The 27,772-nt window shown below is 44.2% G+C and overlaps 1 protein-coding gene across 1 annotated transcript in view; it reads left to right on the forward strand.

Moving 5' to 3' along the window:
- The first annotated feature begins 21,484 nt into the window (after nucleotides 1–21,484).
- The window catches only part of LOC124549300 (GPN-loop GTPase 1), a 52,774-nt gene continuing 46,486 nt past the window's right edge, over nucleotides 21,485–27,772 (forward strand). Inside the window, exon 1 of the mRNA XM_047125235.1 lies at nucleotides 21,485–21,929. Within this exon, the coding sequence (XP_046981191.1) occupies nucleotides 21,671–21,929 (259 nt within the window). The 5' untranslated portion in view covers nucleotides 21,485–21,670. The remainder of the gene's footprint in view (nucleotides 21,930–27,772) is intronic.

Here is a 27,772-nt window from a genome sequence, read left to right on the forward strand (position 1 = left end):
GGCATTGGAAGAAGTAGTGGAAACGTTTTCAAATCGTTTTTAAGACACTGCCAACCTCGCATCTGTTTTTGATATGTTTTCAGGACCATTTCTCGTACCTGCTGAGAGCGCCTTTGTTCATTTACAGATGGAACTGATCGATTTGTAGTGTCATTCCCAATTAAAAGACAACTTCTATTACTTTAAAACTGTCCAAGAGTCCTACGAAGATCTTCCTCGGGAAGAGTTTCGACACATCCATAATGAAGTTGCAAAAGTGATATCCATGTTTGAACCAGTCTATATTTGTGAAAGGTTTTTGTCCATAATGAAACTATATGTCACGATTACCTGGCAGTGAGTCGATATTTAGTACCAGTTATCAGTTTTTTTGGGTCTTCAGCGAACCAAAAGTAACTAAATAATGATGAAAATTTTGTTTTGTTTCTCATATATTTTGTTGAGAGTCGAAGCCATGACACTGTCGATAAAAAAGTGCTAGGTAATATTCTTTTTTCTTTTCACATGTCGTTATGATACCTTTTTCCATCTCTAAAGGCATTCGATCGAGACCATTTGTTTTTGCATCATTTTCTATATCTCAGCTGAAATGTTGCAAGGGTCTTACATGGAACTACGTGGTTCGCACAATATTACTGACGTACTGTGGCTGCAGACTTAACTTTTTTTTTATTTTTATGGGTACATGCTCTTTTACCAATAGTCAGGGACAGTGCATGCCAAGGGACCGCCCGCATACCTAGTTTCTGGACAAACCTGCGGTAGCAAGTGAGGTCGCGTTTGTGACACGCGCGCCTTCCTGGGGTGTGTCATCAAAATGACCCGTTACTCGACGTGATGATAGCGTTCGACAACTTAGGAGGCGCCGTATTGATTTTTTCGTATTTCGTGTTTTTTTTATTATTATAACTTGCGTTTCGCTGCAGTGCGCCATTTCAAGGCAATAACGCGTTGAAGATTTATCACTGACAACTCACCCTTGGTAGAGAGTGGGACACATAAAAGTAGCACAGAGACATCAAATGGTTCAAATGGCTCTACGCACTATGGGACTCAACATGGTTCAAATGGCTCTGAGCACTATGGGACTTAACAGCTATGGTCATCAGTCCCCTAGAACTTAGAACTACGTAAACCTAACTAACCTAAGGACAGCACACAACACCCAGCCATCACGAGGCAGAGAAAATCCCTGACCCCGCCGGGAATCGAACCCGGGGACTCAACATCTGAGGTCATTTGTCCCCTAGACTTCGAACTATTTATACTTAACCAACCTAAGGACATCACACACATCCATGCCCGAAGCAGGATTCGAACCTGCGACCGTATCGGCAGCGCGGTTTCGGACTGAAGAGCCTAGAACCGCTCGGCGACAGCGGTCTGCAGACCTTAGTTCCAGGGCACAAAAACACAGTAGAGAAAAGGAAATATAGTACTAACCTGACTATAAAGCACTAAAGCACTCTGTCTTCAGGCCACAAGTGGCCCACTGGGACCATCCGCCCGCTTGTCATCCTCAGTTGAGGATGCGGATAGAAGGGGAGTGTGGTCAGTACACAGCTCTCCCTGTCGTTATGGTTTTCATTGACCGGAGCGGCTTCTATTCGGTCGATTAGTTAGCATCACGAGACTGAGTGCACCCCGAAAAATGGCAACAGCGCATGGCAGCCTGGACGGTCACCCATCCTAGTGCCGGCTATGCCCAACAGCGCTTAACTTCGGTGATCCGTCGAGAACCGGTATATGCACTGCGGCAAGGCCGTTGCCAACCTGACTATAGCAGACACTGAAATCTCTTGGCAGTTTTTGGCCCTGATCAGCAAGTTACTGAAGGCGGCTCAACCTGGACTGCTGGAAGAGCTGCACTCTCATCCGAAATATGCTGCAATTCTTGAAGATTATGAGAGCTGTTGCGATACATCTTAGATTTGAGGGTTCCCCACACAAAAAAGTCGCGCTCTTCACATCTGATCTCTGATCCTGGGGCGCCTTGAGATTTGGATGCCCACCAGACCACACCATTTTTAATCAAATCCTAAACAAGACCAAAATATGTTCAGTAAATAAAAGGCATTTGGAGTTCGAGTCACCATATGTACGCAAAATATAAACGTAGGTATCTTCTTACCTACTATCAGGCCATGGCAGTTGTCAATGGGTGTGCTCAGAGTCTCTAGCATTTTTGTAAGACGTTGCATGAAATTTTAAAACTGTAGAATGATAAACAGTTGTCTGCCAGACGCAATTATTCTATAGGAAACGTTTTTTGGTATATGTGCCATCTGCACAGTTGTACTAAAAGTCCAGCAAAGAGCTTACGAGTGAAACTTCCTGGCAGATTAAAACTGTGTGCCGACCGAGACTTGCGCACACTCCGCTGTAGAGTGAAAATTTCATTCTAGCTTACGAGTGATTTATTAATTTGTTAACAAAAGTATTACGTGCTAAACTTCCTTTCACAGAGGTTAGATATAATTATTATATAGCTTATTTTATGAATATGAATATCCAACTAGAGTCATCTAGATTAAAGCAGTGGTTTTTACCAACTGCAGACATCAAGATCAGTACTACAGTCATCTAGACTTTACACGCCGCAATTAACCCCAAAAAAAGTTTTACTACGTTTTTTTCTGCTGAACACACTCAGTATGATATCGGTCTTTATCTACCTATAGTCAGCGCCTTAAAGAGGTGCACCTCACTCTCTATATGGCGGCTGTGGCGCTGAACATAAATAATAGATCTGAACAACAAATAAAGTATGTGATGATTTATTTCATAAAAGGCGTAGCAACAAGGACAATCAGTGTTAACATTATTATTGTAAAATTACGTTGTTACGATTAACTTGTTAGGCTCCAATTGAAGATACTAGCCACTGCAGGACTTCCCTTCGACTTCCATCTGAAACTTTCGGGGAATAGACGTCAGAATGGAGAAAACGCAAACAGTCCTCTCATATATGACTAGAATACGTTTAGTTTCTGTTAACTTCATTTCATTCTTCATAAAGCTCGATTAAAACTACTCTGTAATTAATGTAATTTTTCTTTGACTTTTGTTGTTGCACGTTGAGTGAATTTAAATAGTGATTGTATTATCGTCTCTCTAAGAAGAACCGAAACCTATTATTAGATTACTGCTATCTCGAAATTTACTAGTACATACTGACAGTATCATAAATTCATGGACACTTAAAGTTCTATAATTCTTTGCAAATATTAGATTCTTTCTTTACACTGTTTCACAGCAAATTACACTTTGTTGTTCTATCGAAATACATTACAAAATGTGTAATCATGATGTTTAACGAAGAAGTAATGGTTTATCAAATAGCAAAATAAATACAATCTTTTTATACACTGAAAAAATTTGCTTTATTGTAAACCACAATACGGAAGCCATACACAATATTCACTTGAAAATGACCATGCATTGATGATCACGGGGTACCTATCCGTTCTCTACAGCGAACCTACGGGCTACCCCGAAGAGAAAAAATTACTGTTAATGGACGCGTAGGCCATGGTCTGTTATCAAATAATCTTGGGAAATTTTTTGTTAGTGAATAGAAGTTACCCATCTGCCTCTTAGAAAATAAACCGAAGAAAATCAAAGATAGAAGACACTAAATCTCTCGCTGCATTTTTACCCAAATACCTCTCTGTCAGCTGCTTGGACAACTTTGTATTGTCTGCTTGGATGTTATTTACTTCACTTGCTATGGTTTTTAACACCTCCTTCATGGTAGCCATTTGTGGTAATAAAAATCCCATCTCCCAGTGGTACTTGTGACACAACTGGCTATATTTAAGAATGGAAGTTGGATTTTTAGCCGCTAGCAGCATTTGAGTCGCACACGTTTCGATGCGGACACCGAGATTACACGGCCTCAGGACCATGCTAGGCTGTGGTGGATGTGACGGCTAGCAGTTAGCGGCAGCTCACTGCGCCACGTGGATGTCCAATGGAGGCCAGGCGGTCAGGCCACGTGGAATTGTCAAAATTCAAATTAACGGATGTGATGTCATGTCCATCATTAGTGCACATTAAGAGACTTCATATACTGTTCACATTTGCGCACCTACAGGTATAGTGAAGGAAGATACGTCAAAGTGTAGATTCTGCCAGTATGTAGATATGAACTGTAATCGACATATGTGTAAAAATTCAGCACCGACAAAGTCTTTTATAACCACAATTCCGAATATCTTTAATAACTTTTATATTATTTAACGCACAAATGAGAGTGAGCACTTAAACTGTAGCTCTGGTGATGCACTTGGATTTAGACACTCACGTTCCTGACACAATTAATTAAGCTGTGAGACGAATTTTAATTGAAAATCGATATAACATCTGATGCAAAATCAGTATGAACGCAGTATGCATTAAGGACGCTGTTTCACACCATAACCAACATTTCGTTCCGGTGTAACCACAAGCGCCAGAACGAAGAGGAAGAATGCAAGACAAGACAAGGCGGTGCGGAGACGTCAGTCAATAGCCCGCTGATAAGGACCACGCCGCCCCAGGAACGACCTCTGCAAGAACTGAACATAAGCGCTGCTTCTGCAAGCCTCGGGGCTCAGATCGGCTCAGTGTACGGACATTAGTGGAACGTATTCGCGGAGCATAGCAGAGAACCTTGCAGAGAGTGCTACGATCCATATCCATTGCCTGTTTGGATTTTATCTATAGCGACGAACATAACTTGTTTGCATGTCGCCCATCGTATGTTGTTACGTTCTTTGGCAGCACGCATCCAAAGTGAAAGTTAAAAGAACATTTCAATGTATAATGCTCACTGTAACAAATAATTAATATGAATTTCCGTTAATTGAATTTCAAAAGGACACTTAATTTTGTGAGGAAAAAGATAATCATGAATTTTGCTATTATAAATGATTATTCAAAGAGTGTGAAATACTATCTGTGGCGGAGGATGTGAAAACCGCCACAGGAGATACGATATGTAGTCAAAACTGACAAAGACTGTACAAGAATTAGTTAAGATATAAACAGGCAATATATTGTAATAGAATTGATTGTATTCTGCACGGACTGAATGGGAGAGGAACCCGTGGCGTTGCACTAGGCTCTTAAGTAGTCTTCATTTGTCATAAGTCGATGATCGACGCCATTTGTAGCTGGGATTGTAAAAGGTGTGTAAAGATTTTAATTGTTTCTGTTAAAATATATTTATCTAGTAAAATTTATTTGTCACAATTACTGCAAAGTTCGCACCGGACATTACCCATTTTATTTAGAAATTTCAGCATTTTATTGGATATCGCTGGTGGTGCGGAGCTGCGCCGCGAGCGAGCAGTCTGCAGCAGCGGCAGATTTAAATATACGATCGCAATAACGACCACGTCCTAAAAAGGGTACAGGTAGAGGTGAACGAAAATAATAAAGTGTTTCTTTTCACAGCATTTCAGACGCAGAATAAAAAGAGATAGTAGATTTTATCTTGTGCATTCACAGGTGGATACAAGCTGCGGCTTTTGTAAATTTTCATTCAAAAAAGTGATAAATTCTTAACATATCATAAAGTGTATTTAAAAATGGATAATTTTCATGAGAGCTTAGCAATATAAAAAAGAAAACATTTTCATATGGTAAAGATAGTCATGCTTCAAAGCTAGTCGGGGTATATCCAGTTAAACAAAAATCCACTGCAACGTGAAAATGTTTGCTAAGTTCGATGGACAATAATATTTTCATTCTTGCACAAACAGCTTTAGTACTTGAATAAAAGTATAACATGAATAATTATTTTGGAATATTCAAAGAAATTCATTTTTATTAATCTGCAACAGAATATTTCATATGTAAAGTAATAATGACAGATGAAAAATTTATTGCAACCTTTCATTTCTCATGTCCATCCATGTATAAGTTAAGTTCAATCTCAACGGTTCCCCAATCAAATTAAACGCAAAAAGCAAAGAAAGTTTAAATCCAGACGGTCAACTAACGAATAATTAAAACAGACAGAATCGCATTAAAGTGCGACTACTCCTTGTAAATCTCCAAGTTAAGTATTATCAAATCTGCTTTATAGAAATAAAACTACTAATGTTACTTGCTTGAATTGTTTGGACGCTGTGCTTCTGCTGAGCCAGACAACGATGGCGCGGCATTTGTACTTGTGTCAGTGCAAATGCAAGGTCAGGAATCTGCTGCTACGCACTCGGCCACTCCGCCCACGTGACGTAATGGCTCCCCTCTTGCCTCAGGCGGTGTGGCCGGCAGCAAATATCAGCACATCCAGAAACTCCGAACTTGCCCTCCAGAGCATTCTTCTCTTGCCCTTCTCATGCTCACCACGTGGAGAGCCGAAGGGTAACAGTCAGCAGCAGTCGTCACAGTAGAGCCTCAGCAGCTCCAGTCGCCCACGTAGGATGGCTCTGTCGGTGATGGAGGACTCAGACCTGGGAGGCCGAGGGATCGCGCCCCGTTGCGGACGACGTCATCCAGAGATCAGAGGCTGGCCGCCCCCCTGCTCCCTGCACACGTGCAGCGCCGAGTTCCGGAACCACCTCGCCACAGTTGTGGCGCGATCGTACAGCAGAGCTTGGGGGTTGATTCAGATGGCTAGTAGGCTCTTGAAATTCATCACTGAATTGGTCGTCGCGGTTGGCCCGCAACTTAAACAACCGGCATTCTCTCTGGTTCAGGATGCAGACAAAATGACGACACGACTGCTTGTCTCGAACCTCTGGGCGCCATTACTTACACTCCTTTTCTTACCTCTCTGACGTAGTCCCTTTGGAGGGGACGACTTTAGTGTTCCTTAATAATTATAAAGTCAGCTTTTCCTAGCCTGTTTCAGCCTCCACACCGAGGTTTCTAGGCGCAACGTAAAGGTTCTTCATAGCACATTAGTGGACTTTGTTGCGCCTGATTAATCCAAACCCGTCTACACATTGCCTGAGAACAACGTCGTAAGCCTACCTCGCAGAACCGTTTGCTTAATAATAACACTGTCAGTACCCACTGTCCGATGTGTCCATGGTACCTTTAATTTCTACCTTGCAGCCATAGCTGCGCCAAATTTTTAAACATTCCCCAAATCTGAGTTTAAAATTACTCGCGGTGCAGCACAGCCAAGCTAGTTGTAACACTCAGAAATATTTCATGTAGGTTCACTGTGGTCTTACACTGAACCACCAAAGAAACTGGTCTAGGTATGCATATTCAAATACAGAGATACGTAAACAGGCAGAATACAGCGCTGCGGTCGGCAACGTTTGTATAAGACAACAAGTGTCTGGCGTAGTTGTTAATTCGGTTAATGCTGCTACAATGGCAGGTTATCAAGATTTAAGTGAGTCTGAACGTGGTGTTATAGTCGGTGCACGAGCAATGAGACACACCATCTCCGAGGTAGCGATAAAGTGGTACGGAAACACCCAACTGGCAACATTCAGAATTCCTCTAAGAACTTCAAAGTAAAAAACTGTAGTTACCGTTCTTATGTTGTAAATATTTCAGTATTAAAAAGAAAACTGAATTTTATCTATTGTGCATTACAAGATAATAACATTATTGTTCGATTATATTGCCGCAAGATATCAACGTTAGTGATCGTATACAAATATCGGTTAACATGCTGCGTGTTTGATTCCTAGGTAATTCCCAAGAATGTTTGCCTATTGAAGCCGTGGGCTCCAAACGATAGATATCGAATGTGCGATTCTAAATCGAGCAGCCGACCCGAGCGGACCGCTGCTCTCTGCACCTGGCGTAGCTGATCGCCGATAGCTCTTCGGAGTGGTCACTAACAAGCTGCAAGAGGCATAGCTGCCGGTGACGCTCTTCTGAGTGCCGCGAACCAGCGCAACCCGCTTACGCTTCGGAACGCTAAGTGGCAGGAGCTTCGGCTCAACACTCCGCAACTTCGGTTGCAAACCCCCCAGCGGGACTCTTCCGTTCCTTGGTCGGGTTTTTCAGTGTCAGGGGCCCGTTCACGTATAACCCTGCGCACTGTAGGCCGCTCTTTTCTACCCGCGCTCTCTTGCGCCGCGCATTGCACTTCGTGCAGATAGATCGTAGGGACTCCCACCTTCCGTAGGATCACAATATACTGCACTCTCGCCGAAAAAAAGCCAAAGTTGTCGTTTCGAAAAGAGCAAAACCGTCGTACACCCCTCCCTAACCAAATAAAACTTCCCTATGCAGGAAAGATGTCGGATCCTTCCTGCATATTCCCACCAGTAACCCGCAGCAAAGCTGCAGCACAAGAGGCGGTGATGGCTGTTCCCGCCAGCATTTCCGTCCCTGTCTCCACCTTCCAAGAGGCAGTTGCCTCGAAGGACCAGCAGACTGCGGATCAGCAACAGCTGATCGAGCTGCTGATGGCGAGAGAACACTCACAAACACAAGACACACAAGCGCCTGCCGCAAACACGAGAGATATGCCCTCGCTCTCACTTCTGGCGGCTCAGGCACCGACGGACTCGGAGCCAGAGATGACAGAAGACCCTAACAACTCCGAAGACGGACCGTGGCAGCAGGTCGGTCCACGACGCAAACAGCCAACAAACACACAAACAAGTGAGTCCACAAACTCACGAGTCAACGGCCGAGTGCTGCTGTCAACTCCGACAACATCGCAAATTAGCAACTCAGGGAACAATACAAACTACCCTGCGACTGCATCACACACAAACAAACAAGCAGCTACGCAGAACCTAGTCATTATACACCAGTCATTATACACAACTACGGAGACCTTAGTTTTCCAAACAAAGAATTTAATACGAAACACAACCCCACAACATTCGACTCAAAACTCACCCGGGACCACGCCACACTGTACGTGGCAAACAAATCAGACTACTCGAATCTGCTGGACTTTCTGAATGAAAGAAAGGTAGAACATTTCACGTACAGGACACTCCTAGAAAAAACACAGCAGTACGTGATCAAGGGGATAGACTCACGAACCCCAATCGAAACGGTACACGAGGAACTCACCGCCCTCGGATGGGAGTGCATTAGTGTAAACCGAATGACAGAGTTCGGCACAGCGAGATCATCTCACAACTACATGGCGGAGGTGGCCGACACGGCCAAGTCCCGCGACCTGTTGAAGTTAATATTATTTCTTCACATGGTCGTCAATGTAGAAATCTACAACAGCCGCCCCCCCTCCCCCCCGACAATGCCACAACTGCCAGCACTTTGCGCACGCGGGTATCCAATGCGATCTCGCTCCTCGCTGCCGCAAATGCGCTGGTGGTCGCACGACACAACAGTGGAAACTCCCCAACACAGCACCACGCAAATGCATCAACTGTGGAGCGGCCCACCCGGCCAACTACAGGGGGTGCATTGCGTATAAAGAAGCTCTGAGGCGCAAATTAGAGAAGCACACCAAAACTACCGCCGCCACAGCTCCGAAACAGCCCCCGCGTCCAGTAAGAAGTGGAATATTCGTCGCTGGAGTGGTCGCTGACTGCCCCAGCAGCGCAGGACGGTCAGAGGAGCCTCAGAGCTCAGGACACGCACAACACCACCAGCACCAGACACACAACCAATACACACAACACCCAACACCACATCGGATACACCACACAACACCAACAACAACACCACCCTACCTCCGAAGATCGCGAACTGCAGCCCACCACAGGCTACAGAAGACACACTAATACAGGGCAAACCACAACGCCAGAGAAGGAGAAGGAGAAACAGGAGGAACGCCGGCCGCTGTGACCGAGCGCCTCTAGGCGCTTCAGTCCGGAACCGCGCTGCTGCTACGGTCGCAGGTTCTTCAAATGGTTCAAATGGCTCGGAGCACTATGGGACTTAACAGCTGTGGTCATCAGTCCCCTAGAACTTAGGACTACTTAAACCTAACTAACTTAAGGACATCACACACATCCATGTCCGAGGCAGGATTCCAACCTGCGACCGTGGCAGTCGCGCGGTTCCGGACTGCGCGCCTAGAACCGCGAGACCACCGCGGCCGGCGGTCGCAGGTTCTAATCCTGCCTCGGGCATGGACGTGTGTGATGTCCTTCGGTTGGTTAGGTTTAAGTAGTTCTAAGTCTAGGGGACAAATGACCTCAGATGTTAAGTCCCATAGTGCTTAGAGCCATCTGAACCATTTTTGAACAGGAGGAACACGACCTCACCACAACAAGCACACAGACAACAGGACACCAATCCTCACGAGCACAGTTCGGACACCAACACAACGACCCACACAACACATCCAATCGTCACTGGAACAGCTGAGACACAAACCAGCCATCACCAGACGCCAACACAAGCCCCAGTGGCCGCCAACACACCCAACAACTCACAGGCCGACACGCCAGACATTATGGAGACATTATTCACTGGACTCACGGCGACCGAAGTAGTCATGAAGATTATGGGGTGTGTCACACAACTCTTCACGCAGTTCATGTCGGGCTCGCTCAACTGGACTAGCATCCAAGCCACTATCATGCCACTACGAGGTGCATTCAAGTTCTAAGGCCTCTGATTTTTTTTCTCCGGACTGGAAAGAGATAGAAACATGCACATTGTTTTAAAATGAGGCCGCGTTCATTGTCAGTACGTCCCAGAGATGGCACCACCGTACGGCAGATGGAATTTTACCGCCAGCGGCGAGAATGAGAACTGTTTTAAATACTTAAAATGGCGACGTTTTCCTTACTTGAACAGCGTGCAATCATTCGTTTTCTGAATTTGCGTGGTGTGAAACCAATTGAAATTCATCGACAGTTGAAGGAGACATGTGGTGATGGAGTTATGGATGTGTCGAAAGTGCGTTCGTGGGTGCGACAGTTTAATGAAGGCAGAACATCGTGTGACAACAAACCGAAACAACCTCGGGCTCGCACAAGCCGGTCTGACGACATGATCGAGAAAGTGGAGAGAATTGTTTTGAACAGATCGCCTCCAGAGCTGGCATTTCTGTGGGTTCTGTGCACACAATCCTGCATGACGACCTGAAAATGCGAAAAGTGTCACCCAGGTGGGTGCCACGAATGCTGACGGACGACCACATGGCTGCCCGTGTGGCATGTTGCCAAGCAATGTTGACGCACAACGACAGCATGAATGGGACTTTCTTTTCGTCGGTTGTGACAATGGATGAGACGTGGATGTCATTTTTCAATCCAGAAACAAAGCGCCAGTCAGCTCAATGGAAGCACACAGATTCACCGCCACCAAAAAAATTTCGGGTAACCGCCAGTGCTGAAAAAATGATGGTGTCCATGTTCTGGGACAGCGAGGGCGTAATCCTTACCCATTGCGTTCCAAAGGGCACTACGGCAACAGGTGCATCCTACGAAAATGTTTTGAAGAACAAATTCCTTCCTGCACTGCAACAAAAACGTCCGGGAAGGGCTGCGCGTGTGCTGTTTCACCGAGACAACGCACCCGCACATCGAGATAACGTTACGCAACAGTTTCTTCGTGATAACAACTTTGAAGTGATTCCTCATGCTCCCTACTCACCTGACCTGGCTCCTAGTGACTTTTGGCTTTTTCGAACAATGAAAGACACTCTCCATGGCCGCACATTCACCAGCCGTGCTGCTATTGCCTCAGTGATTTTCCAGTGGTCAAAACAGACTCCTAAAGAAGCCTTCGCCGCTGCCATGGAAACATGGCGTCAGCGTTGTGAAAAATGTGTACGTCTGCAGGGCGATTACGTCGAGAAGTAACGCCAGTTTCATCGATTTCGGGTGAGTAGTTAATTAGAAAAAAAATCGGAGGCCTCAGAACTTGAATGCACCTCGTATTTACACCACTACATGGATAATCACCACACCAGCCCCGAAACGCAGACGCTAACACAAACTCACAGATCCTGTTTTGGAACGCCAACGGGATCGCAAACAAAAGAGCCGAAATGGTCGCGTTCATGGAGCGAAAGGATATCCGAATCGCCCTAGTCAACGAAACACTGCTTACGCCTCGCAAACAGCTAAACATCCTAGGCTATTGCATTTATCGTACCGACCGAGCGGATGGTAGGAAGGGAGGCGGTACAGCAATCATCATACACAAAGACCTAGAACACACGAACATCGAGCTCACTGAGCTTGAGAGACTAGAGGCCACGGCCGTCAGGGTCAAGTTCAAAGGAGCCAACACCGAACTGGTATCGCTGTACAATCCTCCTACAGACATAGTAATACGCGATATCAGCACAGTTCTCAACAAAGCTGTTTCTCAAGGAGTTCCTTGCGGGTTGGGGGAGTGGCTATGTACGTAAAAAAAACAGTATTCCATTTGAGTCCATAGACGTATCACGACACTGCACTGAACAGATATTTGAATGTTGTGCAGGGGCAGCTGAATTTAGTGAAACTAAACTTCTAATTTTTGTTGTTTATAGGTCCCCTAACTCCGACTTCAGAGTATTTCTGCTCAAGCTAGAGAGGGTTCTTGATTCACTTTGCAGGAAGTGCCAGAAATGAGTTATATGTGGTGACTTCAATATTAATTTTGTATATGATGGTGCAAGAGGAAGGGTGTTGGTAGATCTAAATTCATATGATCTGATGCAGACTGTGTTTTTTTCCAACTAGGGTGCAGGGGAACAGTAGTACAGCCATAGACAATGTTTTTATTCATTCTTCATTACTAGATGGTCGTTCTGTGAGTAGAAGCGTTAATGGCCTTTCAGACCATGATGCACAAATTTTAACACTAAAACGCTTTTGTACTCAAACCAATGTCATATTTAATTACAAACTATGTAGGAAAGTTAATCCAACAGCAATAGAGAGATTTTAAACCTTGTCATGGAACAATAGTGGCAGGATATTTATAGAGCCTATAACATAGATGATAATTGCAATGCTTTCCTTAACACATTTCTCATGCTCTTTGAGAGTTGCTTTCCATTAGAACGTTCTAAATGGGGTACTAGCAGTAATAAGCAGCCCAGGTGGCTGACTAGTGGGATAAGGATATCTTGTAGAACAAAGTGGGAATTATATCAAAATGTTAGAAGTACTCACAATCAAGCTACAGTAGCCCATTACAAACAGTACTGTAAGGTGCTTAAAAATGTTATTAGGAAGGCAAAGAGTATGTGGTATGCAAATAGAATAGCTAATTCACAGGATAAAATTAAAACCATATGGTCAGTTGTGAAGGAAGTGTCTGGTCAGCAGCACAAGGTCGACGATATAAAGTCAGTTCACAGTAAAAATATTTCTGTTACTGATAAATCAGATATATGTACAGTATTTAACAATCATTTTCTGAACATTGTTGGTGAATTAAATAAAAATTTAGTTTCTACAAGAAATCATACAACTTTCTTGCAAATGCCTTTCCGAGATTGATGTCTGAAATATTCCTCTGTGATACAGACAAGAGGTAGACTGAGTCAATAATTAAATCACTGAAGACTAAGGACTCTCATGGTTATGATGGAGTATCTAGCGGAATATTAAAGTACTGTGCTGCCAATTTTAGCCCTGTATTTAACCATATTTGTAATTTTTTCTTTAGGAATGGTTAGTTTTCTGAGCGATTAAAGTACTCAGTAGTAAAGCCGCTTTATAAAAAGGGAGAAAGGGCTAATGTAGATAATTTTAGACCTATTTCTATGCCATTTGTGTTTGCAAAAGTTGTTGAAAAGGCTGTGTATGTAAGGATAATTGATCATTTTATATCACACGATTTGCTATCAAATGTACAGTTCGGCTTTAGAAGTCGTCGTTTGACAAATGAAAATGCTATATTCTCTTTTCTCCATGAGGTACTGGATGGGCTAAACAAAAGGTTTCGAACGCTTGGCATATTTTTTGATTTAACTAAGGCATTTGATTGTGTTGATCATAAAATATTGCTCCAGAAGTTGGACGATTACGGAATACGGGGAGTAGCTCACAATTGGTTCTTCTCTTACTTTACCAACAGGCACCAAAGGTCATTATTCACAATGTTCATAACGGCTGTGATGTGGGTCTGAGTGGGGTACTGTCAAGGAGGGGGGAGGGGCGGGGGTGCCCCAGGAATCAGTGTTGGGGCTTCTCCTGTTCCTTATTTATATAAATTGTATGCCCCCTAGTTTTTACGGGTAACTCTAAAATATTTCTGTTTGCTGATGACACTAGCTTGGTAGTAAAGGATGTTGTGTGCAACATTGGCTCGGTTTCAAATAGTGCAGTACATGGCCCAAGTTCATGGCTTGTAGAAAATAAACTAACGCTAAATCACTGTAAGACTCAGTTTTTACCGTTTCTAACACACAATTCAACAAAACCTGACGTTTTAATTTCACAGAACGAGCATATGATTAGTGAAACTGAACAGTTCAAATTTCTAGGTGATCAGACAGACAGTAAGTTGTTGTGGAAATCTCACGTTCAGGATCTTGTTCAAAGACATAATACTGCCATTTTTACTATTCGAACGGTATCAGAAGTGTGTGATCGTTCGACACGAAAATTAGTCTACTTTGCTAATTTTCATTCGTTTATGTCGTATGGTATTATATTTTGGGGTAACTCTTCCCATTCTAATAGGATATTTTTGGCTCAGAAACGGGGGTTTCGGGCAATAAGTGGTGCAAGTTCACGAATCTCTTGTCGACCCCTGTTCACGAGTATGGGTATTTCGGCATTGGCCTCTCAATATACACTCCTGGAAATGGAAAAAAGAACACATTGACACCGGTGTGTCAGACCCACCATAATTGCTCCGAACACTGCGAGAGGGCTGTACAAGCAATGATCACACGCACGGCACAGCGGACACACCAGCAACCGCGGTGTTGGCCGTCGAATGGCGCTAGCTGCGCAGCATTTGTGCACCGCCGCCGTCAGTGTCAGCCAGTTTGCCGTGGCATACGGAGCTCCATCGCAGTCTTTAACACTGGTAGCATGCCGCGACAGCGTGGACGTGAACCGTATGTGCAGTTGACGGACTTTGAGCGAGGGCGTATAGTGGGTATGCGGGAGGCCGGGTGGACGTACCGCCGAATTGCTCAACACGTGGGGCGTGAAGTCTCCACAGTACATCGATGTTGTCGCCAGTGGTCGGCGGAAGGTGCACGTGCCCGTCGACTTGGGACGGGACCGCAGCGACGCACGGATGCACGCCAAGACCGTAGGATCCTACGCAGTGCCGTAGGGGCCCGCACCGCCACTTCCCAGCAAATTAGGGACACTGTTGCTCCTGGGGTATCGGCGAGGACCATTCGCAACCGTCTCCATGAAGCTGGGCTACGGTCCCGCACACCGTTAGGCCGTCTTCCGCTCACGCCCCAACATCGTGCAGCCCGCCTCCAGTGGTGTCGCGACAGGCGTGAATGGAGGGACGAATGGAGACGTGTCGTCTTCAGCGATGAGAGTCGCTTCTGCCTTGGTGCCAATGATGGTCGTATGTGTGTTTGGCGCCGTGCAGGTGAGCGCCACAATCAGGACTGCATACGACCGAGGCACACAGGGCCAACACCCGGCATCATGGTGTGGGGAGCGATCTCCTGCACTGGCCGTACACCACTGGTGATCGTCGAGGGGACACTGAATAGTGCACGGTACATCCAAACCGTCATCGAACCCATCGTTCTACCATTCCTAGACCGGCAAGGGAACTTGCTGTTCCAACAGGACAATGCACGTCCGCATGTATCCCGTGCCACCCAACGTGCTCTAGAAGGTGTAAGTCAACTACCCTGGCCAGCAAGATCTCCGGATCTGTCCCCCATTGAGCATGTTTGGGACTGGATGAAGCGTCATCTCACGCGGTCTGCACGTCCAGCACGAACGCTGGTCCAACTGAGGCGCCAGGTGGAAATGGCATGGCAAGCCGTTCCACAGGACTACATCCAGCATCTCTACGATCGTCTCCATGGGAGAATAGCAGCCTGCATTGCTGCGAAAGGTGGATATACACTGTACTAGTGCCGACATTGTGCATGCTCTGTTGCCTGTGTCTATGTGCCTGTGGTTCTGTCAGTGTGATCATGTGATGTATCTGACCCCAGGAATGTGTCAATAAAGTTTCCCCTTCCTGGGACAATGAATTCACGGTGTTCTTATTTCAATTTCCAGGAGTGTATATATATTCCTTACTGCAATTTCTTGTTAACAATATTTGCTTATCACCAAGAGTAAGCAGCTTTCACTCGGTTAATACTCGGCACAAATCAAACATGCATTTGGATCGGACTTCCTTAACTCTTGTGCAAAAAGGTGTCCAGTATACTGATGCATCCATTGTCAATAAGCTACCACGCGAATTCAAAAATCTTGGCAGTATTTCACGCGCATTCAAATCCAAACGGAAGAGTTTCCTCATGGGTCACTCCTTCTATTCTGTCGAGGCGTTTCTTGAAAAATTAAGCTGATTCTTATTGTATTGTTGATGACGTTTACTTAAACTTATGGACTGACTTTTTCGGGTTCATAAACATTTATTTTTATCTGTTATTACTTTTATGTTGTAATTTCATGTACTGACACGTTGCATGACGTTGGAGATTTGTTCCTCAATTTGGTCCTACGGAACTTGACGTGTAAGTAAATAAATAAATAGCACCGCGGGTAATCGCCGCTGGAGATCTAACCGCCACTGGAACTCACGAATACGAACCTCCAACGGCAAGACACTACAAGAACACGCACTAGGACAAAATTACAATATACTTGGGCCGGATGTCCCTACGAACGTGCCTACACAGGCCCGATACAGGCCAGACGTGCTAGACATAGCCCTCATCAAGGGCATCACCTGCACATTCAACCTTATGGTTGAAAACGATCTGGACTCAGACCACATGCCTGTAATACTGCATACGGAAGAAACACTGCAGGACGCAGAACCATGCAGGATACTGAACTACAAACGCGCGAATTGGACACTGTTCAAGGAAGCGCTTGGTTGTCGTACTCCTGACACCCACGAAATTAACAACACCCAACAAATCGATGAGGCTGTGGAGGCTCTTACTACTGCCGTCCATGACGCAATGACTGACACCATTCCACGTACATCACCAACACAACACTCGACGGCCCTGCCCCAGGAGATCCTGGGCCTTATCTCAACGAGAAACCGCCTCCGGAGATACTGGCAGGGTACCAGGCGTCAGTTCTATAAACTGCACGTCAACAGACTCGAGGCTATAATACGGGACAAAATACAAACATTTAGAAACGAACAATGGGGACAGAAACTCACTGGGCTAGACACCACACATCTTGGCGTGTGTAGCTAGGCAGACACTTCAGCAGGGAGCAACATTACATTCCCACTCTACAAGGACCAGACGGCCCAGCTTACTCTGCGTCGGAGAATGCAGAGCTTATGGCCACAACACTTGCAGCGTCTTTAATGCCGAATCTGGCTCCTTCAGATCCAGTATTCACACTTGAAACGGACCAGGAGGTTACACGTCTTGTAGCCCAATCCACGCGAGACGAAATTAGACGCACTAGCACAAATGAAATTACACGGGCTATCAAGCATACCGACGTTAGGAAAGCCCCTGGGTCTGATGGCACTCAAAACCGTGTCCTCCAGGGGTTCGCGGATAGAGCCGTAGAATACCTTACACACATAACGAATGCCATCCTAAAACACAAACACTTCCCTGACTTTTGGAAGGCGGCCAAGGTCCCGATGTTCAGGAAGCCAGGGAAAGACCACTCCCTCCCACAAAATTAACGACCCATCAGTGTGCTGTGCTCGCTCAGCAAGATTGTTGAGTAGGTAATATTAAAACGCATCTCTACGCTCTGCATCGTCAATGACACCCTAAGATGGGAGCAATTCGGCTTTAGGAATCACTACACAACAACACAACAACTCCTCCGCGTAGTCGAACATACACTCCTGGAAATGGAAAAAAGAACACATTGACACCGGTGTGTCAGACCCACCATACTTGCTCCGGACACTGCGAGAGGGTTGTACAAGCAATGATCACACGCACGGCACAGCGGACACACCAGGAACCGCGGTGTTGGCCGTCGAATGGCGCTAGCTGCGCAGCATTTGTGCACCGCCGCCGTCAGTGTCAGCCAGTTTGCCGTGGCATACGGAGCTCCATCGCAGTCTTTAACACTGGTAGCATGCCGCGACAGCGTGGACGTGAACCGTATGTGCAGTTGACGGACTTTGAGCGAGGGCGTATAGTGGGCATGCGGGAGGCCAGGTGGACGTACCGCCGAATTGCTCAACACGTGGGGCGTGGGGTCTCCACAGCACATCGATGTTGTCGCCAGTGGTCGGCGGAAGGTGCACGTGCCCGTCGACCTGGGACCGGACCGCAGCGACGCACGGATGCACGCCAAGACCGTAGGATCCTACGCAGTGCCGTAGGGGACCGCACCGCCACTTCCCAGCAAATTTGGGACACTGTTGCTCCTGGGGTATCGGCGAGGACCATTCGCAACCGTCTCCATGAAGCTGGGCTACGGTCCCGCACACCGTTAGGCCGTCTTCCGCTCACGCCCCAACATCGTGCAGCCCGCCTCCAGTGGTGTCGCGACAGGCGTGAATGGAGGGACGAATGGAGACGTGTCGTCTTCAGCGATGAGAGTCGCTTCTGCCTTGGTGCCAATGATGGTCGTTTGCGTGTTTGGCGCCGTGCAGGTGAGCGCCACAATCAGGACTGCATACGACCGAGGCACACAGGGCCAACACCCGGCATCATGGTGTGGGGAGCGATCTCCTACACTGGCCGTACACCACTGGTGATCGTCGAGGGGACACTGAATAGTGCACGGTACATCCAAACCGTCATCGAACCCATCGTTCTACCATTCCTAGACCGGCAAGGGAACTTGCTGTTCCAACAGGACAATGCACGTCCGCATGTATCCCGTGCCACCCAACGTGCTCTAGAAGGTGTAAGTCAACTACCCTGGCCAGCAAGATCTCCGGATCTGTCCCCCATTGAGCATGTTTGGGACTGGATGAAGCGTCGTCTCACGCGGTCTGCACGTCCAGCACGAACGCTGGTCCAACTGAGGCGCCAGGTGGAAATGGCATGGCAAGCCGTTCCACAGGACTACATCCAGCATCTCTACGATCGTCTCCATGGGAGAATAGCAGCCTGCATTGCTGCGAAAGGTGGATATACACTGTACTAGTGCCGACATTGTGCATGCTCTGTTGCCTGTGTCTATGTGCCTGTGGTTCTGTCAGTGTGATCATGTGATGTATCTGACCCCAGGAATGTGTCAATAAAGTTTCCTCTTCCTGGGACAATGAATTCACGGTGTTCTTATTTCAATTTCCAGGAGTGTATAACACACGGCTACAACATGAACAAAGCTTCAGGGGCCATGTTCCTGGACATCGAAAAAGCTTTCGACCGTCTTTGGCACAACGGCCTTATACGCAAACTAAGCGAAGCTGGTTTCCCGGACGGACTCGTACGTCTCATACACTCATATCTCACGAACAGATGTTTCAACACTGACGTGCAGAGCAAACAATCAATACAACACGGTATCCAAGCTGGAGTACCCCAGGGAAGAATCCTAGGGCCCATCTCGTTCAACCTGTACATTAACGACTTCCCAGCAACACAAAAAATGACGTGAGCCATCCACGCGGATGACGCAGCCATCCTTGCGCAAGATTGGAAACCGTCGAACATTAATTCACGAATACAGACGGCACTCAGAACTGCCGAGCCTTGGTTGGAACGATGGCGTATTAAAGTAAACGTCGACAAGTGCGAAGCAGTTCTGCTTACATGCAGACCGAAACTAATGCGCAAACATCAACACAGTAGACAGATAACTGTACATACACGCCCAATACGTTTCCGAGAGAAAGTCAGATATCTCAGTGTCTGGCTGGACCGGAAACTTACATGGGGGGACCACATCGAATACGTTGCCAACAGAGCGCACGCGAGGCTAAAAAACTCTACCCAATGCTCAACAGGGAAAGCACACTGAATAGGAGGGAGTCGAGGTCCATATACATGACACGGATTAGACCTCTGATGACGTACGCAGCTCCCGTCTGGGGATATGCAGCTCCTACACGCCTGCGCCGCCTGTAGATCATACAGAACAAAGTGCTACGAATCATTAGCAATGCTCCACGCTACACACGCACTGTGGATCTGCACAATGAATACCTCCTTGAAACCCTCAAGGAAGTATTCAAAAAACACGCCACACGACTGTACAGGAACTCGAGACACTCGAACAATCCTTTCATCCTTACTCTGGGAAACTATGATCACAACCATAGGTAGAATCCTAAGCGGCCAAAGACACTACTAGCTAGGGCATAACCACCTATGACAAGCTACCATACACCAACAAGCGACAAACGTCGGCAAGCCCCTGCATATCAGCAACGTTGACTGGATATACCAGCTACTATTAAAGACGACCAACAGGCTACAGCAGGGAAACCGAGGAGCTCGCCACTGACGCACAAACAAATCACCAACGTCACCCCACAGTGTGCATCTGATATATGACCTATCGGACACAAAACGATCGTGAAACTGTTACAGTTTGCTGATGCTGACCAAGAGATCAACACCGGAATCCAGCAGCAGCCGCCGAGTAACAGCACCGCACAACATCAAAGGTATCGACATCCATAATACCCACTACTAACAAAACCTACCCTTGCATGACCTGTCGCAGGCAGCAAGAAATCTGCTGCTGCTCTTACTACCCGACCCAACTAACCCAGAGGTTTTTTCCCCTTGGCTCTTGCCTTGGCACTTTTTTTCCTCTGCCCTTCAAACCGCTACCCTTTGTTCGACTTTCGACCCAATCTATCTGCAGATGAGCGCGTATCGATGGTTAACCATAACCAGACGTACGCAAACATCGCTATACCCACATCCTGCGACACCTCACAAACTAACCCTTATGCAGACATGGCAGTAGACCTCTTGAGATGGCCATCATGCCGGTATGGGCGTGGAGGGGCTCCACCTCTTGTTAAAATAAATTCTAAATCGGTCACGCGACTGTGGGGGCGGGCGCTATGAGCATGTTTATCGTGGCCACTACAGCAACAACAAAGGAAGAGCGTTACTAAAATAGCTGTAATTAAAAAGGAAACGACTTACTCGTCTTCAACGTTATCGTCATGAGAAAGTCCATTTGACGTGTATGCTACGGGAAGCATTCCCTTTTTACCGTAACTCTGCCAATGTCACGCAAAAATATGGGTAGAGTGTCACATTTCCGACAAAAATTCAAACTAATTTCTACATTTCATAAGCATGGAATTAGATTCTTCGACTTGAGGTAATCGGCCGAAGAAACGGTAACAATACCATACATCCCGCTCACTACCGTCATAAATCGTTTGGGCTTTCCTAGCATCTCACAAATAATTTGTCATAACGCCCGCCACCACAGTCACGTAATCGATTTAGAATCGCAAGTTCGATATCTATCGTTTGGAGCCCGCGGCTTCGATAGGCAAATATTCTTGGAAATTACCCATTCCTATGTATCGATATTTCGATATATCGCTGTGTGCTCTCCTATACAAGTTTGTTTTGGTTATGGAGTCGTGTTTATACGCGTTGGATGTAGTAGGATTATTTGTTGTGTAAACGAAGTCATACGAAGACTGAGGATGTGCGTTAGTTGTTGATATGGCGTAGTCACACGTTTCACTATATAAATACGTGTTTTTGTCTGAGTGCTTTCCTCAAATTATTTAAATTATGCAAGCTATGGACTCGGCAGAAAGTTCGCAGCAGTGCTCATCTGCCGAAATCGACATGAAAGAGACTACGGAAGAAAATGCCGCAAAGAACATACAGCGGAAAACTCCAGTTTGCCTGATTATCCTAGGAATGGCAGGATCAGGAAAATCAACTCTTGTGCAGAGGCTTACATTGCATTTACATGCGAAGAAGAAGCCTCCCTATGTGATCAATCTCGATCCAGCTTGTCATGAGGTTTCCTATCCAGCAAATATTGGTAAGTTCATCTCTCTACTAGTGTAACGTTGAAATGATTTGTAGTGAAATAAAACTGCATAATTTTTTCTTCAATACGTTTACAAAGAAAAAAAGCATTTTGTGCGATACAGTGTAGTACCAGCTAAAGTGTTTAGTTTGATGAAATATTGATTTATTTTTTCCCCCTTCAACATGCGTGAACATTCTGTGTACTAATAGGTTCTAACAGAATAAATAAATTTAATGGGTAATGTATATCGACATTAGTGTTAGGCCTGCTTAAGCAAATCAAGTTCCATGGAAACAATTTCTACTAGTCCAGAGTAATTGAACGATGTTTTTCATAACTATACGTCAGTCTAGCACCGTAAGTGTTTAACAGTGTAAAAAGAAAAAAAATGAGATTTGTCTCCATTGTTTACTTGTAGATTAAATGGTAGGGTACAGCACCATCAGGATAAGTGTTACACTCATAAGTTTGTAATTTTTCTACACCTTAAGGAGATACAACTTTTTATTACTTGGGTCGTTAGCAATCCATACAGTTTTTTGCAGATACAACCTGTAAACAAAGATAGGCTACATGAAATTTTTTAGTCGCGGGGATGATGTCTCTTGAAAACAGTGTAAAAGTGCACTGAAACTTGTAGTCAGTAACCCACTATTACAAATTATTAAATTGAAGTACTAATCAGTTTTGATCTCAAGGATTTATTAAAAATTAATACTCACATGTCAAAATGGTAACTGGTTTCGATTTTATCAAAAATCATCTTGTGAACAGTTACCAGTGGTGTCCTCCAGCACCTAGTAATGCTCAAGCTGTTGTCTCTGTTCACCATCTGATGAGACTGGTCTGTAGTTGATTTCTGATAAAATAGGAACCAGTTACCATTTTGATGTGTTATTAATTTTTAATAAGTTGGGTTGGGGGTTGTTTTGGGGAAGGAGACCAGACAGCGAGGTCATCGGTCTCATCGGATTAGTGAAGGAAGTCGGCTGTGCCCTTTCAAAGGAACCATCCCGGCATTTGCCTGGAGCGATTTAGGGAAATCACGGAAAACCTAAATCAGGATGTCCGGACGCGGGATTGAACCGTCGTCCTCCCGAATGCGAGTCCAGTGTCTAACCACTGGGCCACCTCGCTCGGTTTTTAATAAGTCTTTGCATTCAAGAGTGATTAGTATCGTAATTATCTGTCAGATCACTATTATTTTCCAGCAATGTTTTCAAAAGTTACTGTTATAACTTATTTCGACAATCCCCCTCCCCCTTACGTTCAGTACATTTTTTGTGTGTTTTGACTTTTTGGACATTAATTCAGAGAAATGCTAGCGCCTCAAGCCATTTTTCAATGTTGTATTTAGTTTTATTCTTTGTTGTATAGATTTGTTATGTTACAATGCCTGACGAAGCAGTTTCGGGTTAACTGCAGTCACTAGCTACAACTCTACAATTGAAAATTAATACTTATTCAGACAAATGTTAATTGTACCTCCTAGTGTAGGATAACGTGACAAGGATGTGAGGGATATTTGAATTAGAAGAGACAGGAAATTTTTAGTGTCCTAATTAATTAGAAAATGAAAACAAGTATGAGTTTGTAAAACAATTCTGGACTTGAGTAATACATACATTACTAATGCTGTATATGTTGGAAACAGCCCATTCAAAACCAAACACTTTGTACCTTACTGGGCATTACAGAAGCATCAGATTCCACCCATCTCCTTTGACCCATGACATCATCAGTGTGGCAGAAATGGCTACTTACAGCATACGCAAAATGACGACAATGATATCACTACATACACATGCCAACGAATGTAAACACAAATAAGAATGGCACAATAACATCTCACTTCAAAAATAAAATGAAACTAATGAAACAACCATGGAAAATTGGGGGTTTAGGGCGGGGACAAGCTAAATAAACAACAATAAAAGAACATCACTCGACCCCAAAACAAAAAATATAAAAAAATTAATTTATAGCAGTCTGCTACACCAACAAAACCACAGGAATCTGACACTTCTCTTGACCTATATAGGTCAGGCGCAGCTGCTGATACCAAAAATCAAGACCTACAAGCCCAAAAAGTGGAATCGGAGATTTCCCTTGATGTATATAGCGCAACCGCAGCTATCGATACCAAAAAACCAACACCTACAACTCCAAAAAATGGAACCAAAGCCCCAACAACTTAAAAACCCAAATACCTCGGATTCACTACACCAATTAAAACCCAAGTGACCAACTGTAAATATATGACACACAAAACATCACAAGTACTATAGAATGAAAAACCTAAATAATAATTACTTACCAATAAAAGCCTCTGGCAACACACACACACACACACACACACACACACACACACACACACAATGCCACATGTACATATCCAGGACCTGAGCCTCCTGCACTCTCGAGAACCTCATGTTCTTGCCACAAACATGACACCTAATAACATATTCAGCAATAAGAACGAACATCTGCAGAAAGTGTGTGACAGTCATCATATCATCACCCATCTCAGAACTTAATGGTATACTCAGGAACTTCACTGCCATATCCATACCTAACAAAAAAGCAGTTGGCATAGTCCATATCAATTCAGGCAGGCTAGAAAAAAATCTTACCTTCATAGTGTCGGATCTTACTGAATTTAGCATACGTTAAAATGAAGGACTAAGTAAGGAAGACGAATTTTTTTGTATTCTCCAAAAAAATTTCTGCTCTGAGGTACAGCCTTCCAAAGATGACATTGCACATACCATTTTGAAGATGTGAATTTTGGAAAAAAAAATTAAAATGCTATATCTCTGGAACAGTTCTAGGTTTGCTGTTTTTTATTAATTTGAAAGATAATTGCTTTATGATTGATTACAAAGAAATCCTGCATTTGGACTTATCTGTCAAAGTTCTTTTACTATAGCATTGTGAACTTTTTTTGTAATTTAGGGGAAAAAAATTTTTTTTTCAAAAATGCCATTCCATAAAATTTTGATTTTTTTCTGTTGATTACTACCATATAGTTTTACATTCCCTGGAAAGGAAATCTTCCACTTTTAGGTTTTATAAACAACTGAAATTTTTACTATACATAAAAACTGTTTTATTACCACATTATCACATAACACGCTCATAAAAATCCAAACCTAGCCTTATTTAAAATAATTTTAGTTTTGAAGGATGAGTAAGAGACTCATTTTTCAAGCATTTTAAATGTTTCCAAAGTGTATGTGAAAGATCCAGTGACTTAAAGGTTTCAATTTATATAACTTCTGTGCACTCTGTTTTGTACTGAAATTAGGCATTCAGTGAACTAAAAATGTGTTCCACTGCTTCAGTATTGTCCTTTGATATAGAGTGATGCCTTGTTGTTGAACCAATAGCAACTAGAGCACATACAATCTTCGAAACATTGTGTACAGGAAGTCAGTACTGATGGCGTTGTGCTGTCCTTCAGCTGGAAACCAATATCCAGTAGATGGTCCATGTGGTAGCATAAAGTTCACCACAATTTTGTTTAACTCATAACTGGTGTCAATAATCTCTGCAGTACACCAGTCACAGTCATACACACTCACCACAAACATCCCCCTTCTCAGATTGTGTATCTGAATATTATCCTGCTGTTCTGAGGTGTTGACTGAACAAACTAAGTTTCTTCTTTCTTGCTCTTTAAAGTGCATGCAATATGAGTTCACCCATCACTTTGAGTCCAAAAATGTGTCTTCTGAATTCATTTCACAGGAGTAGCTTGTTTGGACCCTTCTTCTTTTTTCTGCTCACGGATTTCTTCAATTTCCTCTTTGGAGAAAAGAATGAGGGCTGTGGATGCGTAAGATTTCATGACTCTCGTAAAATCTTCAGCAGTCTGAATTGCAGCTGTATTTGGTCTGGAAAGATTATGTTTTGCAGCATGGTGCTTCAGCAGGCCTCCTATACCATCACAAGGCCCCTTCCCGGGACCCGTAGCACTGTATACACAGTCAGTTGGCACAAGCAACTTACTCAGTCCAAACAGCAGGTAACGATTTTTAAAATGACTAGGAGCACCATCAGAAATAATGATGATCTTCTCTGCCCCTGTTTGCAGTTGAAGAATTTTGCGCATTGCTAGCAAAGCATATGCTGAGTCATGTCCTGTGTCATCACTTATAACTGCAACACTTGTGGTCTTGTTTTGAAAATATGTCACTCCTGTAAAAATTGAACCTGGTCATTACTCCAATGACACCCGTGTACTTCTTGTGGGAGAATTACAGACCAGTTCTCAGCAAAATCACAGTGAAGCACTAAATATAATTCTTCAGCCTTACACACCCTTTCACTTCTGCAATGTGTTGTTGCAATTTCTTCAGATGCTGGTGTGTGACTGCTTTCACTGACCATTTACCAAGTTCATCAATGAAACTGTCAAAGGCAACAGTTTTCTTAATTGGTTTATTTCCCTCCCATGTCGCATATGTAATTTCCGAAGAGTTATCTGCTACACCTTCCAGGCCAAGTTTCTGTAAAGACAGTCCTCCCTTTCCAGGGCATTCACCACATTCTTGAAATGAACAAGTCTCTTGCTTTACATCACAGACTACTAATGACTTCACACGCGCAACTAAGGTGTCATATGTCACATGTTTCAGCAAGTTCTTCAAAGTTACCACACGAAGTTCAAAATTTACATAGTACATACATAAACAGACATCTCTAGGAGGGGTGGAACCACCCATCTAGGTCGTACAGCATAAAATTTTGATCTTCCCATATGTGAAGTTGTATAGTTGCTCTTATAAATTGCAAAAAGTTTCTTTAATACTGTGAGTTATGTACCTCTTCATACTCACAACTTTTTGACCTTCAGCTGTTACAACTATAGTGTCTTTTTTGTTGGCACTCTATTCATTTTCTTCTGAAGATGGAATTTCTATTTTGAAGAGTGTGGTCAGTTTTGCTGTAGTGTATTCATCCTTATCTTCAGTAATTTCTCTGCACTTTCTTGATGCATAGAGCTTATGACTCATCTTCACTGTCCACAGTTTCTTAACAGGACTAACACCTACCTCTGTGGTTGACTGATTCAGGGTATTTAATTCTTCCTCTATTGATGCAAAATCTGCATCATCTGCACCATAGGAGGCTTCACCTTGTTCAGATACTATCACTGTTGTTATTCTGTCAAGACATTTAGAACACAAAAAGTTATCACTGGAAACATCTTCACTTTAAAACAGAGTCTTCAAATAAGAACATTTATTCCCAACCTGAACAAAGTCTGTTGTTTTGTTTGTCTTATACAGGGTGTCCCATTTATCTTGACCACCCTAAATAACTGTTTTTCCAGATGCAAATTACGAAATGTTTCAAGCAAAGGTTCTTTAGCCATCAGGGGCACATCAATCAGCATGATTGCCTTTGATGCAACTTTGTTTTTTACAAAGATGTGAACAGCAGTATGACTTTTTTTAAATGGCACCCTGTAGTTTTTATTTGGTAATTCATTTCCTCTCCTCAAGACCTATTCGAAAATGTATTATCAAAGTGTACCATTCACTGAAACACAATGTTATTAATTACAAAACACAACATTGACATTGATGCTCCCAGCACTTAGTGCTGGTACTCGGGGTAATGGAACACATCCACATGCTGACATTGACAGAGGACAAATGTAAACGTAAGTAGAATGCACACCCATCATTCCGTCAACTATCATCAGTTGAAGAGTTGTATGAGTAGAATGTACACCAACAAAGAGAAGGTAGAAAAGCTACTCGTCTATGGGGAATGTAAGTTAGCAGAACAGTAATTACAATACTGTTTTCTTACATACGGGTACATTTAGTACAGTAGTTTAG

Source organism: Schistocerca americana, chromosome 1 (assembly GCF_021461395.2).
Source record: "Schistocerca americana isolate TAMUIC-IGC-003095 chromosome 1, iqSchAmer2.1, whole genome shotgun sequence".
In the NCBI taxonomy this organism is placed as follows: Eukaryota; Metazoa; Arthropoda; class Insecta; order Orthoptera; family Acrididae; genus Schistocerca; species Schistocerca americana.